This window comes from Polistes fuscatus, unplaced genomic scaffold, assembly GCF_010416935.1.
Source record: "Polistes fuscatus isolate 324 unplaced genomic scaffold, CU_Pfus_HIC Scaffold4, whole genome shotgun sequence".
Taxonomy (NCBI): Eukaryota; Metazoa; Arthropoda; class Insecta; order Hymenoptera; family Vespidae; genus Polistes; species Polistes fuscatus.
In genome coordinates, this window is record NW_025113118.1 from 6,312,829 (window position 1) to 6,329,134 (window position 16,306).

Sequence of the window (16,306 nt, forward strand, 5' to 3'; positions counted from 1 at the left end):
TTTTTTTTTCCCTTCCCATCCTCTTTTTAAAACTTCAACGTGCATCGTCAACGAACCTATTTTCTTGTTTATTTCTTCTATTTATCAATTTATCAATAATAAAAAAAATTATCGATGGGTAAGCTACGTGGTAACGATAAACGTTGTCTCCTAAATATGTTCACCTTTAATTGATTCCTTTATAAACACTATGCCACTGGTGTATAATATATACCCGCTAGTCAAGAAGAGGACTAGGCTGACTAAAGGAAATATTAGTCAGAGCGGGAGGGGGTTAGGTATGGTCAGACAAAACTCACATTGTGTAGACTGACCCTGAAAGACATTGTATGGTTCATTCTCATGAACATCCAATGCCGCTGCACGAATTCTACCCTGTTTAAGTGCGGCAGCTAATGCATCATCGTCTACCAGTCCACCTCGTGCTGTGTTTACTAAAAATGCTCCTTGTCTCATCTGCAATAACATCGTCGTCTCATTAAAATATCAATAAAGAAACTTATAATTAATTGTAAAAATATATTAATACCTGCTTGATAGTGAATTCATTTCTTAGGTGATGATTGTGCTCATTCAAGGTACAGTGTAGAGACACACAGTCGGATTGAAACAGTTAATCCTGAAACGTACAATGAAACATAAGTTTGATTCAATTGATGAACATTTGATAAAAAAAAAAAAACAAAAGAAAAAAAAAAAGGATACTATTAGGAATTATAGAAAGGATTCTTCACCTGCAATGTATAAACCCTGGTGAGTCCAAGAGATTTCTCGATTCCATCAGGTAGGTAAGGGTCATAAAAGATGACAGTGAAACCAAAAGCTTTAGCACGTAATGCAACTGCAGAACCGATCCTGCCTAAGCCGACTATGCCAAGCGTGTCGCCTCGTATCCTTGCACATCCTGTTGCTGCTTCTCTAACCTAAAATATGTTACGTATTAAAATAATTATATCTCTCTTATGTCCTTTATAAATAAAAAATTAATAAAAGACGTATCTCAAAATACATATCTTTTTTTTTTCTTACCTGTTCAGGTCCAGTGAATTTTTTTCCTTCGCGTACCATATTTGCCAACCAATATGTGCGTCGATAAAGATTTAGAATCAGACAAAGAGTGGTGTCCGCTACTTCTTCGACTCCATAGCCAGGCACATTGCACACTGCGATGCCAAGTTCGCCAGCTGCTTTGACATCGATATTATCTACTCCGGATCCAATTCTAACAATAATCCGTAGTGTTTTGAACTTTTCAAGGTCTTCTTTTGTCAAAATTATAGTATGCCACATAAGTGCACCTACAGCTTCATTTAATACCTATGATATATGAAATATAAATAAATATCTGATTTAAATCTCAATTAAATTAAGATACGATGGATCCTTTTACAATACGAAGATATCTTACCTTTTCATGAATTTCTGACGTGGACTGTGCATCGCAAAAGGCCACAGTCGCAACATCTTTAAGAATGGGCATTTCAATAGAACAATCTCGTCCATCAAGTAAAGCCACTAGTGGTCGTGATTGGATGGGCCCATTTGCAATAGGGCCCCTTAGATTCTCCATTCGAGGGCGTTTGGGCATCATCTTCCGTTTGTCCATCGGTCAGACAGCCCCCCCTATGTTTATGTTTTTCACCCTTACTCTCAATTTCACTAAAAATGTCCACTATTTCGCAAAAAAAGTTTTATAAACCGCACGCAAGGAAGCCTCTTCGAATATCTGATTATATGATTTTGCACTTTGATGCTTTGTCACCACAATTGCTTTTGCAACACCGACTTCTGGTTGGTTTTTGTACAAGGACCGCAGAACCTCCAACGCATCACGAATCGTTGAATACCGTCTCCTGCAAATAAGGCAAGACAAGTTTTATTTTAGTATGTGCCTATATATTTGTAAACTTCTAGACATCAAAAGCTTAAATTATAACAAATATTCCAGATATTAACATACATATCTTAAGTAAGCAATTCTTTATTTCTTATATGTAATTTAAAAATTAATTCTCATAAAGCATGCTATAATACAACGCATTATTAATTGCAAAGTAATGCTTAAGCATTTGTATAGAATCATAGAATAAGAAATATTAGTATAGAGTATATTACAACAATAATGGATGCATAGAAATGAAATAAAATAAGCAATCAAATGGTCAGACAAATAAGCTTGAAATAATGTATGTTGCACGAAAATGACGTGAACGAGGATGATAGCATACATACATACATCTTTGTTATGGAAACGGATGAAAATGTGAAATATGTAATAATGAAATCTACATCAAAGGATAGATTTGTAATTTGGCATACTAAATGACCACCTTTGGAAGCAAATGGCATAAAAAAAATAATAAACGATCGTCTGACAATCGAGTAATTAACCCTGGCAGAACTTATGAAGAAATTACTGCGAGAACACGCACACACATAATATTCGTAACAGCGTGCGCGATTGAAAGCTTTTTAGGTTACCTTGAAACGCGCCGGCTTAACCTGCGCACTGCGTACGTTCGAGCGAGTAAAATAATAATATCCTGTGGGTGAATTAGAAAAAAATATCACAAAATATCGTAATATCACTACAACTTTGGAATAAGAAATAAGATTACGAGAATTATTCCTGTGGTTATTAGTTAAAACGTTGAGAAAAAGAAGATCGCAGAGAAGCGCAGAGGGCACCCAGAACGAAATCACTGGCGGCGGCTGGGGATAATGTTTTCGGGTGCGTTGATACAGTACACTACTCTTGGCGTTGGTAGGTAGCACGATATATATTAGCTCTCGTATTCTTTTTAAAAGCTTCAACTGATTTCTCACTTCTTAGCCAATAACGGTCAACCGAAACTTTGTCGATGACCAATAACAACACAGAGATGTGTATATACGCATACGCGTATATATGTATATATGTTATACGAGTAACTTCGTCGGAAAATAAGCTCGTATTCTTTTTGAAAGCTTTGCATGATTTCTTACTTTTTTTTTGCCGACGACGGTCAACAAAAAACTTTGTTGATAACTAATAACAATAAAGATGATATGTACACACATACGTACCTATATATACATATATATATTTCGCGAGTAATTTTGTAGGGAACAAATTTTTTGTTTCCTTTTACAAATAATGCTATTACGCATTCGATCCAGTTACTACAGGAAAGTAATTAGAAAGCCAATCATAGTGCATCTACGTTTCATGTACAAATTATACATATATTTATATATATATATATATGTCTGTGTATGTGTACCATGTATATATGTATATGTGTATATAAATCTTACTTCTACATATAATATATATAACACACGCACGATATTTTTTAAGGCAAACTACTCTACTGGTGGAAAGATGAAACTGATTTTTCTCTTTAGAGGCCTCCACTATAGAGCGTTGGTCAACGAGTCGAAAAGAATAACCCTAAAACGATACCGATTTATGATTCAGCGCTTTTATGTGGTCAAACGGAAAAGTGCTGAACTAGTAAAGTTCTATAAGAAAAGTCGGCACGACTCTAACACGTGGCGCCCTCGCATGCGTGAACGGACGCTTTGCAATTGATGAGTATATGGTGGGCACACACATACACACACGCATACATGCATGCATGCACGCGCGCGCAAGCGTGCTTTCATCTCAAGATACTACATACTGTTCGAAGTAACCCCTTCTTATTCTTCTTCGTACTTTGTTAACGAACTATTCGTTACGAGATTATTACACACGTGTCTCTTACTAGTTAAGAAGAAAGTTTCTACCGCTAATCTTTCTCATGAAAGAGAATAGAATAAAATAAAAAAAGAAGAAAAAGAAAACATTTCGAATGGTATCTCAATCCTTTTCTGGAAATATATTTTGACATTGGCCAATCAATTTTCCAGGATAAACGTTCTGGATGATCGTGTAAACGCCGTTGCATATAAAATCCTACTTTGTTTTATTGTTTACATTATTGACACGAAAAAAAAAATTGTTGTTATTCATACGATTAATTTACATATGAAGCTATGTAAAAAAGAAACATTTTAATATAAAAAATAAATTTTCCACGTGGAATTTATAAATGGATTTTAAATAATTTTAAATAGATTTTAAATAGATAATAAAAAAATGTATAACATTTCGAGTTTTTATATTCGTTTATCGATATTGATATTTATCAATGTTTATCGATACTTATCTATAATTCTAGTAACAAACCCTCCCCCAAGTAAAAAAAAATCAGAACTAACCTATAATTTCGATAATCGAAATGAATGTGTATCAATGAATCATTTTCACGTGCATCGTGTAATTTTTGAATGAAAAAAGGGGATAGAAAAAGAAAGAGAAAGAAAGAAATAAGAAAAAGCTTTTCCAAATGTCGCATTTATAGAGTACCAAATGAACAAACAAAAAAGGAAACGAAACTAACCTCTAATTTGGATAATCGAAAGAAAAGTGTATCGATGAATCGCTTCACACGTATCGTGTAACTTTTGAATGATAGAATGAGTGGGAGGAAGGGAAAAAGAAAGAGAGAAAGACAGGTTTGAGAGTTCGTTCGAATCCGTAGGTCAACATACGCGCGCATAATCGAAATACGTAGACATAGCTTCTTCCGCGGGGAGGGGAAAGAAGAGATAGAGAAGGAAGGCTACACAAAATGAGATCTACTGCTGGCCTCAGCGAAAGCGAGGATGCGATACTAACGCGAAATGCAAACCCAAGCACTTTGACTTGGGCACATGTTGTGCCAACTCAGCGAAAACGCCAAGCTCATATCATCAAAAGGAGAAGAGAAGAGACAGAGAGAGAAAGAGTTGAGCCCAGAAAGAGAAAGAGACGCGACAAGAGAAAGGGATAGAGGGAGGAGGAGATTAAGTCCTTGTTCGACAGCTGGTAGAAGCGTATATATATCATACAATGTACGCGTACGTGAAGTTTAACCCGAGGAACAAAGTCGCGGATGCATTTGAGGAAGCGCGTTAAAGAAGAGAGACGTAGATAGAGAAACGAGAAAGGGGAAAAGAGAGAGAGAGAGAGAGAGAGAATCAAGCGAACTCGTATTTACTATATATATATGCATATATTCCTACCACTACTACTACACAATGATCGTAACTAGCTATAAACGTTAACGACCACGTACTATGCTCGGAGAAGTCACTTCTTCTGCTCTCCACTCCCCCCTGTCCCGTTCCATTCCGCACCTAACCTCATCCCTCTTTCGCCACCCCGAACTTCGTCTCGTTTATCTCGAGGACCGTGATTTCAGTACATGTGACGCGCGCGCTTTGATGATTACGCGTCAGAGAATAATTTGGGGAAAAAAACAAAAAAGAGAAAGATAATGTATATAGAGTATTGGATTAATTTGTAAGAAATGTTTAAGTATTGAAGAAAGAAAATTCCGAAAGAAATGCTCAAAAAATGAAGTTGATAATGCTTTAATGTCTTGCACTATCCTTTGACCCTATTTCCTCATTTCCATGTGACACATACCGTACACATTATGCTGCGTTGCATTATGGCACAACGTCCACGTTTCCAGCGCTCACGTTACTCATCCAACGACCTAACCTAACCTAACCCAACCTAACTTAACCTAGCCTGACTTAACTCTCTACCTAACCTAAACTAAACTAAACTAAACTAAACTAAAATTATGTATCTTTTTCTCTCTTCCTCCATTAATCCTCATCCATATAAAAGTTAAAAGTTAGTCAAATTTTATTCCAAAATTTCTTTCGGCTCTACGTCACTTGGTTTAAGTGATTAAATTCAACCCTTTTGCTTTAATTTCGTTGTGCAACAGAGTTTTACAAGTTGGACAGATGAAGAAGGATAGAGAGATAAAGAGAGAGGAACGAAGGGATGAAAAAGAGGAATAAGTGAGGGAGGAAGGGAAAGAACACGCGCGCGGGAAGGGCGAGGTATATTATAGAGAGGTTGAGTAGGAATCGTAGTAAGAGGAGGAGGAGGAGAAGGAGGAGGAGGAGGATTGAAGTCGAGGAGGTGGCGGGGTACTATGAGGGCGAAGTTATCCAATTATTGTCTAACCTGGGAGCAACTTTACTTGGCTGAGAATCGTGGAGAGGAGATAGGGGGAGGGGGAGGCTGCTCGTCCTCCTGGTTCACTCACTCTCTTCCTCGGACCCCCCTTTTCGCTCTCCCTCACTTCCTACAATCGAGCCACGATAAAGTAAAGTTTGTTTCAAAACTTACCTCAGCGAAGTGACTAGGTTTTTGTTAGTGACACGTGAAATTCAAACGACCGTGCCACCCCCCCTCTTCCTCCTTCTCTTCTAGCTTCCCCTTTCTTTCTCTTTCTTTCCCTCATCCTCGGAAAATAATCGCGTAAGCTTTTTTATCCCCCCGTTGCGATAACTTACAAGAGGGGATGGGAGGGAAGGAAAAAAAATCAGAAGAAAAAGAAGAAATCGTCGTCATTACGAGGATGTTACTACTCTATGCTCGGAAATTCACTCATCTCTAAATTATCTCTCTCTTTCTCTCTCTCTCTCTCTCCCACCCTCTGGTCGACACATTTTATCGGCTATTATTTCCGTGTACTATATCTCTTTCTCTCTCTCTCGAGAGAGAGAGAGAGAGGCTCGCGAGTTTCGATCGATATTAGTGTCCAAGATTAGGGTAACTTGGAAAAGCTTGTGCATGAAAATGTTATCGCGTTATATAGATGACACCGTTATTCGATAGATACGTTTGAAAAAATATATTATTATTGATTTTAATTATTCCCCGATAATTTGTCCCGATTACAATAACGTACTATTTGTTTTCTCATTTTTATTACCAATATAAATAAATGAATAATAACGAAATAAAAATGAAAGAGGAGATGAATAATGATAAATCGAAAGAATGTGAAAGAAATAAAAAGAAAATGATATTTCCTGCTAACAAGTATCGCGCGGCACGTGTTAAAACGTTAAGAACCAAAGTTCAAGGTAAAACTACTATTTTAACGTCAGATAAATGATACAATTATTCTTCCTCAAAGAAACGGGAAGTCAAAAGGAGAAGAAGAAGAAGAAGAAGAAGAAGAAGAAGAAGAAAAAGAAACTTGGAATGATCTATAGATCTCTCTTTCTTACTATTCTCCTACGACAAAGAAAGAAAAAAAAGTTAAAAAGAAAAAGAAATCAAACCCAAAAAAAAAAACCATAAAAACATGACACGCGGATACACGACATACCTGTGCACGCATACATATAATCGTACAAATATATACATACATCACACATACGAGAGAGACACTCGTGCATAAGAGGATTTGTTTCATAAAACTTTTCACGGAGTATGGCCTACCTACACATACACACACACATACTATAGTAACCCTTCCCTTCCTCTTTCTTCCTTCCGGAAGTTTTCTTCGCTCTCTTGCGAAAGAAAGTTTACTTCTTGGTAGGATCTTGGTAGGTCGGTTTTGCGCTTGCCAATGGCGGGAGCGTATGTTGAAATTCGAAATGTATCGCGCGATTACGCGACAATCAGAACTATTTCGAAACGACTACAATCTTTTGTAGCGGAACATAAAAGTAGGCGCTGCTTGGTGATTTCAGGAGGTTTAGAAGGGGGATGAAAAAGGGTGGAAAAGCATTTTGTACCTTCTGCATTCATTACTACTACTACTATTACTACTACTACTACTACTATTACTCCCTACCATCACCACTACTAGTAGTAGTACCCCCCTCCTTACTGATTTCTCCTGCACCTTTTGCAGAGAAACGAGCGAACGGCCATGAAGGTGGAAAGGGAGGAGAAGAAAGAGGGGGCTGGAGAACGGCAACTACTTAAAGTTGGCGGAAAGTTTGGCTCGGCAGCAAAGTTAACTCAGTTAAGTTCTCTACTCCTAAAGCGAAACTTCGCTTCTCCAACGCCTGCCCTTCCTTCCCTTCCTTCTCTACCTCCACCTTCTTCTTCTTCTTCTTTTCTTCTTCTTCTCCCTTTCTCTTTCTCTTTCTCTTTCTCTCTTTTTATCCATCCATCCATCTCTCTTCTCTATCGCACACATAACACACCTGTGCGCTCATTCCTTCACCATATACTCTTTCTCTCTCTCTCTCTTTCTTCTTCTTTCGTTTCACGGTCTTCGCCATCATCTTCCCGCCATTCTTGAACCGAAAGAGTAACTACTGTGTTTTACGAGTAATTTTCTTCTTCCCTTTCTTTCTTTCTTTCTTTCTTTTCTTGTTTTTTTTTTCTTTCTTTTTCTTTTTTTTAGAAACACTTATTGGAAATTATCGACGAGATGAGAGATAAAAAAAATCTCTTAATCAATATTATTACCGTTGTTATATATTATTTAATCTCAAGTATTTTTGAAAATAATCGGATCTATATATATAAGAATACGAATATAAGCTTTTGTATACACACATAACAAGGAAGTAAGACCGATAAAAAAAAAAAAGGTTTAATGTAACGTCGGCATCTATGAGAAAAAGATCTTATCTTTGCTTGTAAGGAAAAAGATCCACAGAAATCCTGATGCAGAAAGAAAGAGAGAGAGAAAGAGAGAGAGAGAGAGAGAGAGAGAGAGGCACGCAAGTGAAAGCGATAACGTTAACCGACTTTAATGTCGTTTCGTTACTCACACGCACCGCGTGCCTCCTCGCACGAGTATCAGAAGCATAATTCACCACAGCAAACAGCAACGTGGCACAGCTTTTCTCAGTAAGTTGCATACGAACGATATACTTGGATCGTTTATTATGAAAATGGTTTAAATTGATTTTAGAAAAAATATTGAGAGAATATTATATAATTTGGATGTATTATTTATAATTCACGAAAATGATGCATTTGCTTAATTTTTTTTTTTTTTTTCAACAATTAACTTACCCCAATTTTATAATAAACGGCCCATACGTAATATATGTTAGATACATTTACTCGTTTATATTTATTTCTATTCTAAATTTTGTATATTTTCGATAGAACACCGAAAAATAGGAAGATATTATTACTGTTTTGAGAATAGAAATTTTTATATAGTAGAGTAGTAATTTTTATCACAATTGTAAGCTTCTAAATTTAAAAAAAAGAAAAATAAAAAAGATACTATAATAATGAGCAAATAATAAGATATGTTTGTAAGATAAATAGTTATAAATATAATATAAATAAATAAAAAAATACACGCAACATAATATTGTACACAAAGGATGTACGAGGGTGGATTGAAAAGTTTTGAATCCACGTGGAAAAATAAATATTGTTTTCACGTTAGACCTCAATCTATTCAACTAACCCACGTGGGGTAATTTAAAAAATTACCAAATTTTATTATTTTTGGTAATAATTACCAAATTATTACCAAATTTTTAAAATTACCAAATAACTTTTGAATCATCTTTTTACATGTGTTACAAGCGTACACGAATGTATTCCAAGTAAGAATGAAAAGGCAAATTTCTTAATAGACCGATTAAATGGAGAACACGGAAAGTACATTTGGTTGTTCCCTTCGGTATCGAAAAGTCGACCAATCTAAAAGCAAGTAACGTTTGCCTGCCGATCTAAGAAGAAACATTGGCGGAGATCGTAAAAAAGACGACGACCTTCTTCCTTCCCCTGACGACGGTCATAACTGCTCGTCAAGGATCAGGAGCTAGAAGAAGAGAGTAGTAATCCAATGCTCGGTGCTCGTTTTCGTATTGGTCGACGCCCTTTAGTCCCGATCGTTTTATTCAAGGACGAAGCGCGATCCATCTTCGTAAGAGATGAAGTCTGCCAACGTTAGTGAAAACGATCTTGAAGGTGAAAGACGAAAAAAAGAAAAAGGAGAACAATTTGATTTTATAATCGAAAGAAGGATGATACGATGGGAATAAGAATGTTTTTTTTCCTTTAAGAAAAGAAGAAAAAAAAAGAGAAAAAAAAAAAAAAAAAAGAATTGCATCAAACTTATCTTTTCAATACGTCGTTTATTCCCATGTTCAATCATGTAATGTACTTATGTAGAATAAGAAATTTCTATTGTATTGTAAAAGAGGAAATGATATATCTATTTCTGTTGATACACCGAAGTAATCCTTACATTGATTTTAGAAAGGGGAACGAACGAATGAATGAATGAATGAATGAATGAATGAATGAATGAACGAACGATAAAGACGGATAATAAGTTTGTTCTTATCTCGGAGCAAGAGGGATCGATATTATCGATAGAACATTTTCTTCCCAAACAATTTCGAAATCCGATAAAAGTAACAACATTGCAAGAGTATTATTTGCCTTTTGACCTGTTACGTCTGAAAAGTGTCTTGATAAAAGAAGCATCAAAGAAGAAGAAGAAGAAGAAGGAGGAGAAGAAGAAAGAGACCAACCACACCAACAAAAACGACAACACAACAAAAACAACAACATCAACATCAACATCAACAACAACAACAACATCAACATCAACAACAACAACAACAACAACAACAAGAAAAAGAAAGAAGAAGTAGAAGTAGAAGTAGAAGAAGAAAAGCAGTAAGCGTTTATATGCGACGCCCTCACGGAACTACAACCACCAGGTGTACACAAAACGATTTCCTCTTGTCGAGTCGCGACGCACTCGGCAACCGCGAGCAACGAGAACGACTCGTTCCTTCTTCATTCCTTCCTTTGGTAGATTCGTTGGTTTCTTTGGTAAATGTGTATTGGTACATAACTGTATTTGCTTGAAGAGTATAAACGAGAAAGCAAGAGAGTAAGAACGAAAGAGTGAAAGAGAAGAAGAGATAGAAGAGGGGTGAGGGAAGTACAACACGAGAGTCCATTCTACGCGCAAACCCCCGATACCCCTCTCACCATATAAACCATTACCCCTCTTTCCCTGCTAGCCCCCCCCTTCAACGCGCAACGTTGTGAACAGCGCGAACTGCTCTCCATCGCATCACGCTTAACGTGTGCGCGCGTGAGAGCGTGTGCTGCTGGTGCTGCTGGCTGCACGTTTAAGATGTTATTTTGTTGGTGGCACAGCAGTGCCACCGCCACCACCGTCGCCGGCTAGCCAGCCAGCCAGCCAAACCATCCAGCCATCCAACCATCCAACCATCCAACCAGCCAGCCAGCCAGCCAGCCAACAGCACATCCAACGACGAACCGCACGCCGGGTTAGGACAAATGCGTAGAGACCGCTGGGAGGGAAGAGGAAGAGGAGAAAGAGAGAGGGGTGGTGGTAGAGTTGCATGGGAGTTTAGTTCCTCCTAGTGAATATGGCATCTTGACTCCTAGTAGTGGAGCGTGGCAAGCAATGGCCGGCCCCGATCGATGTCTCGGCTTCTCCCTCTCCTCCCCTCTTCATCTCTCTTCCCACCATTCCTCCTCTCTTTCTCTCACTCCCTCTCTCTCTGACAACACCATCCTCCTCAACCCACCCCCCTCTCTTTTCCCCAATAGCTGTCGCAACCTGCACCATCGCCGTGTCCCATCCTTCGTCTCGTCGTCTCTCGCGCTTCTCGACAAACCAAATCCCGAAGCTGCTTACCGTTCAACTCTCTCTTTCTCTTTCCATCTTCCTATCTTTCTCTCTGTTTACAATGAATTGATATATGCTATCCACTTTACTCTCTTCTCTTCTCTTCTCTTCTCTTCCTTTCCTTTCCTTTCCTTCACTCCTACCACCTTTTTGCATCATCCCTCTACCCTCTACTATAATTAACCTTCCTACACAACAGTATCCTGATATTTGCACGCGAAATAAACACCCGAGAACTTTCTTCTTTCTTCTTTCTCTGCATTCGGAAAAGTCCTCGGTGTACTTTATGTATACATATATATGTATGTGTATCTTATATGTGTATATATCTGTTTGCAGGAATCGTCAAATATTCGATCGGATATGAAGTTGTACTCACAGCGACAATTCATGCAAAAACAATTAATTTGTTGTATTTGTTTTATACAATAAATTATTATATAGTAATAAAAATTAGTCTAGTGATACTTTCCGTATCAAGTTTTTGAATCACGTATCACGCTATATGGAATCTTCTTTGTTTCATGGAAAATATTGTACTTAGGTATATGTGCAGATTGGGGACGGTTTATGTAGAATTTTTATAGCGTGTTGTATTACAACCTTACACTCAGGGAATACCCTCCTAGCTGCTACTACTACTGCTGTTGCTGCTGCTGCTGTTACTGCTGCTATAGAACGGTATTACGTAATTTTTTTTTTACCGTGTTACATTACAAACTGTGCTCTCAAAGTACCGTATTATAAAAGAGATATTATTATCAGTATTATTAGTATCGCTATTCGGTATTTTGGTACGCACGTTTATCTACGAATGTGGAATCAATTTAATCAATTATTTTCATTTATTCCCTATTTCAATTATTATTATTATTATAATTATCATATTTGTATATTTATCAAGTTCAAGTTCGTAAATAGAAATAAATTGGAGAAAATTAATGTTAAAAATGGTAATTTTAAATAAGACGAATCAAAAATCGTTTCCACTCTGTACCAAAGAAAAGAGAATAAAACAATGTACGGTGTATAAAGACAAGTTTGCCATTTTAACTTTCATCAGAGAAGTTTGATTTCTTTCTCGGGGCAAAGTTTTTTATTAAAGAAAAGTACGAAGAGAAATGACTCTCTCTTTTCCTTCGAAAATTAGCATTGACAGAAATTCTTTCGTTCCCATGCATATACAATGTATACGTATGCATATATGTATGTATGCATGTACATATATATATATATAAAAAGTTAGAAAGATACGTAACACGATCGGAACGAGTCTACAAATGGGATTAAAGTGGTACTTGTAACCATTGAAAATATTCAACCCCTCCCATACACGAGAAGATATTCGTACGATAAGTGGTCGAGAACAACTCTATCTTTAACTTTATCTCTATCTTTCTTTCTATGCGTATAAGAAAGGATAAGTATTAGATTGTTCAGAAAATAATTTCAATTTTTGCAGCACCGAGATAGTCACGGTTAGTGATATCTAATCTTACACTAATGTAAACTTCAAAATCATTTTACATTCTAGCAATAGATATTTCAGACGTGATTTAGAAAAAAATGGATGTTTTTTTTTTACCATCACATCGGAAATGGAAAATTAAAGTGTATATTAATAAAGTGAACGTCAAAATCAAAATATTGTTTTCCTAAATTTCGACTTAAAAGATGAATCACGCTTAGGTTCTCCAGTTTAAGGAAATAAGATTGTCTTATAACAACGTAAGAAACACAGCCAAGAAGTAGAATTTATCAAATTCAACAATTCATGATCATTTAAAATGTTTTATATATTCAATATATCAAAAAATTGTCTTCTATTTTTCATCAAAAAATAAAAAAAGAAAAAAAACGAAATTACTTTCCAAAGAACCTTTAATAGAAATCTAATAAGTTTAAGTGCGCATGTAAATACGCTACATACATATAGCATATCACTTTTACCAACTTACATATGTTAGAGGACTTTGAAATCATTGAAAGCATACCAGAAGGAAAGTTCTAGACTCGCGTCCTTGACCTTGCGCTTTCGACCATATTTCTTAGCTCGAACAATGGCACACAATTGTAGTACTTAATAAGCTCGAGATCATGAAATTACGTAGATATATCTCGAGAAAGTCATTCTAAATACATATATACATATATTTATATGCATATACATAGGGTGGACCAAAATTTCCTAAATAATTTTTAACATCAGAGATTACAAAATTCCGAACTTAGAAACTTTAGAACTATACTGTATAATAAAGGAATATCATTTTCTAAATCGATCGAGTATTACTCAGGAATCTTTGATACCATCGGAAAGAATGAACCACGTGCACGCACACTGACATGACAGTAATTACTGATGATCGTTTGTTTATTATCAAACCGTTTTCAGTCAGACGAGTTTCCTAATGTTTACACACAGATAAGTAATGTCTTAAAAAAAAACTCAAATTGACCTAAAAAAAGAAAACTTATAAAAGTAATCAATTTAAATAAAATCACTATAAAAACTTAAATCATCCCAAACTATAGAATCTAACGGCGTAGAGACAGAAATAACGTCTGTCAAAATATGTTTAACAACGATGAATGCGTTTAAAGAAATAATCAGTTTGATAGCCGGGACGCTAAGAGATCAATGATGGTTTCTAGATCGACGACGATATTGTAGTCATATCATGTTTAGAGAAAAGTAATAGTTTGATCAGAAGATCCATGAGAAGAGGAAACTTGGAAGTATCTTCCAAAGGGCAACGTGTAACAGTAGCAGTAGCAACAGCAGCAGCGGTAGTAGCAGTAGCAAAGCAGCAGTAGGTTACAGTGCGCGCGATAGTTAAGTCAGGTCAGTTTGCTAGCTTACATAAAGAGGCTAAGTAGCGGCGAAAGGAAGAGGACAGCGAATGTTATACACGAGAAGGACAAGTTAGAACAGAGGGAAGGTAATAGGGTGGGGAGATAGACAAGAAGTAGGGGAGGTAGAGAATGGAACTGGTAGGAGTTAGTTAGCTAGTGACTGACTATGTATATGTATATATGTATGAAGAGAGAGAGAGAGAGAGAGAGAAGTAGAGAGACTGTTAAAGGGGTGGGGGCACCTGTTACAACGTTCAAGACTATCCTATCTCTCTTTCCATCCTTCTTTCTTTCTCTCCTTTCATTTCCCTTCTTTTCTTCCTTCCCGTAGACACCACTTAGGTCGTTACATTTAAATTTCTCTAGTGAAGGCAACGTAACCGTTTTCCTGTGCATAAACCCATGGACACGATCGATGCGGTCATTCTCTATCTCTCTTTCTCTCTTTCGTAGAACACGATACACACATTCGTCGTATTTGTATATATGTGATATACTTTTATGTATGTAGTTCTATGAATCTCCAAATTTAATAGCATTGAGAAGAAATTAGTGGTAAATGTTATAGCTTAATTCCTCCCACTCAGACTACTGTTACTATTATTAATAGTAGTATATTACTACGCTACTACGATTACTACCGTCACAATACATTTCTCTCTCATCAATCGATGTTTCCTGGTTTGTCAAGCGAATTCACGCAATCGTTTCCTTTAAATCCAATGTATTTTACTTTCTTATGAGTATTCTTTTTGTTTTCTTTTTTCTAAGCATCTTTATGACTTCGTAATAACTTAAAAAATTAAAGGGATAAGGAAGAAACCAAAAATAGACAATCTTTAGACGCTAAGTATGTATACAAATACTTATGTACATGTGATATCGAAATTCATAAGATTGTTTACACAATACGATTTCGAATGTTGCTTCTTATCGCATTCTTCGAATCGATAAAACATGTTGATAACCGCCAAGTGGCTCATGAAAAAATAATCATTGCTATACTTTGTAACTTTGATAGCTTGATAAACGGATGAATTTAATTGGGAAGGGGATACACGGAGAAAAATAGAAAAATAAACAGCAGAATTTAGAAATGTTTGTCGAAATGGTATTATTAATATAACATGCACGCTCTCAAAGTAACGTATGATTTATAACGGCTATGGTCAATTGGATATATTAGTCGAAAAATATATGCTCGAACACGCGATCGGTACACTTTCAATACATACATATGCATGCATAAATAAACATACATATATACATACATAATGTATATAAGAACATGCAAGAGCAAGACGATCGAACTAATCGACGACAGTTTGGTCGAGCGGTTAATTCTAAAAATCCTCCAAGCTACATCATAATTGGTCGATCTCCGTAGGGTCCTGACCATCCAATCACCGTCCGGCAAAGATCAACCAATGATAGCCGACCAGTTCATAGAGAGCAAAACGATTCTCTACAAACATTTAAAGAACAAATCTTCGGAAGAAGTAAAACCAATCTCTCATTTTTGTTTTAAAAGAAAAATGTGTGGTACTTTTTAGAAGATAAACATACAAAAAAAAAAATAAGGAAAGAAACAATAAGAGGATGTATTAGGTTAAAATGTAACTTCCTTTTTTTTGTATTTTGGCCCTACGTGATAGAGACGCTTTTATGATCGACAAGAGACACATATCTCTTTCTGTCTCTTGTTAAAGTATTTCGAGAGACTTACGGAAGAGCGAGAACGCGCGTCCGCATCGAAAGGGAGAAAGAGAGAAAAAGAGAACAGTTTGAAACGTGTCGCTGAAATCCTATCACGGTGGTGGTAGTTCCCCGTCGTAGTCGATCAGACCGAAAGAGGGAGAAAGAGAGAGGAGACCGGACGAGAAAAGAGAGTAGGAAAGAGAAAGAGGATGATAATCGGGCCAATCCGGCCGATGGAAGGAATAAAAAGAAAGGCGCGT

General features: G+C 36.5%; 2 protein-coding genes across 9 annotated transcripts in view; one reads left to right on the top strand and one right to left on the bottom strand.

Annotated features, from left to right (window-relative positions):
- LOC122520741 (transcriptional activator protein Pur-beta-B) overlaps positions 1–16,306 on the top strand; it is a 502,193-nt gene that overhangs the window by 79,241 nt on the left and 406,646 nt on the right. The gene's annotated exons all lie outside the window — the stretch shown is intronic.
- On the bottom strand, positions 315–3,119 carry LOC122520738 (C-terminal-binding protein; the record flags this gene model as incomplete). Its single annotated transcript, XM_043640978.1, is given in 7 exon segments — positions 315–456; positions 530–619; positions 735–923; positions 1,030–1,317; positions 1,409–1,853; positions 2,482–2,543; positions 2,619–3,119. Coding segments are annotated over 5 exon segments (907 nt in total), but the record flags the coding sequence as incomplete, so codon positions are not given.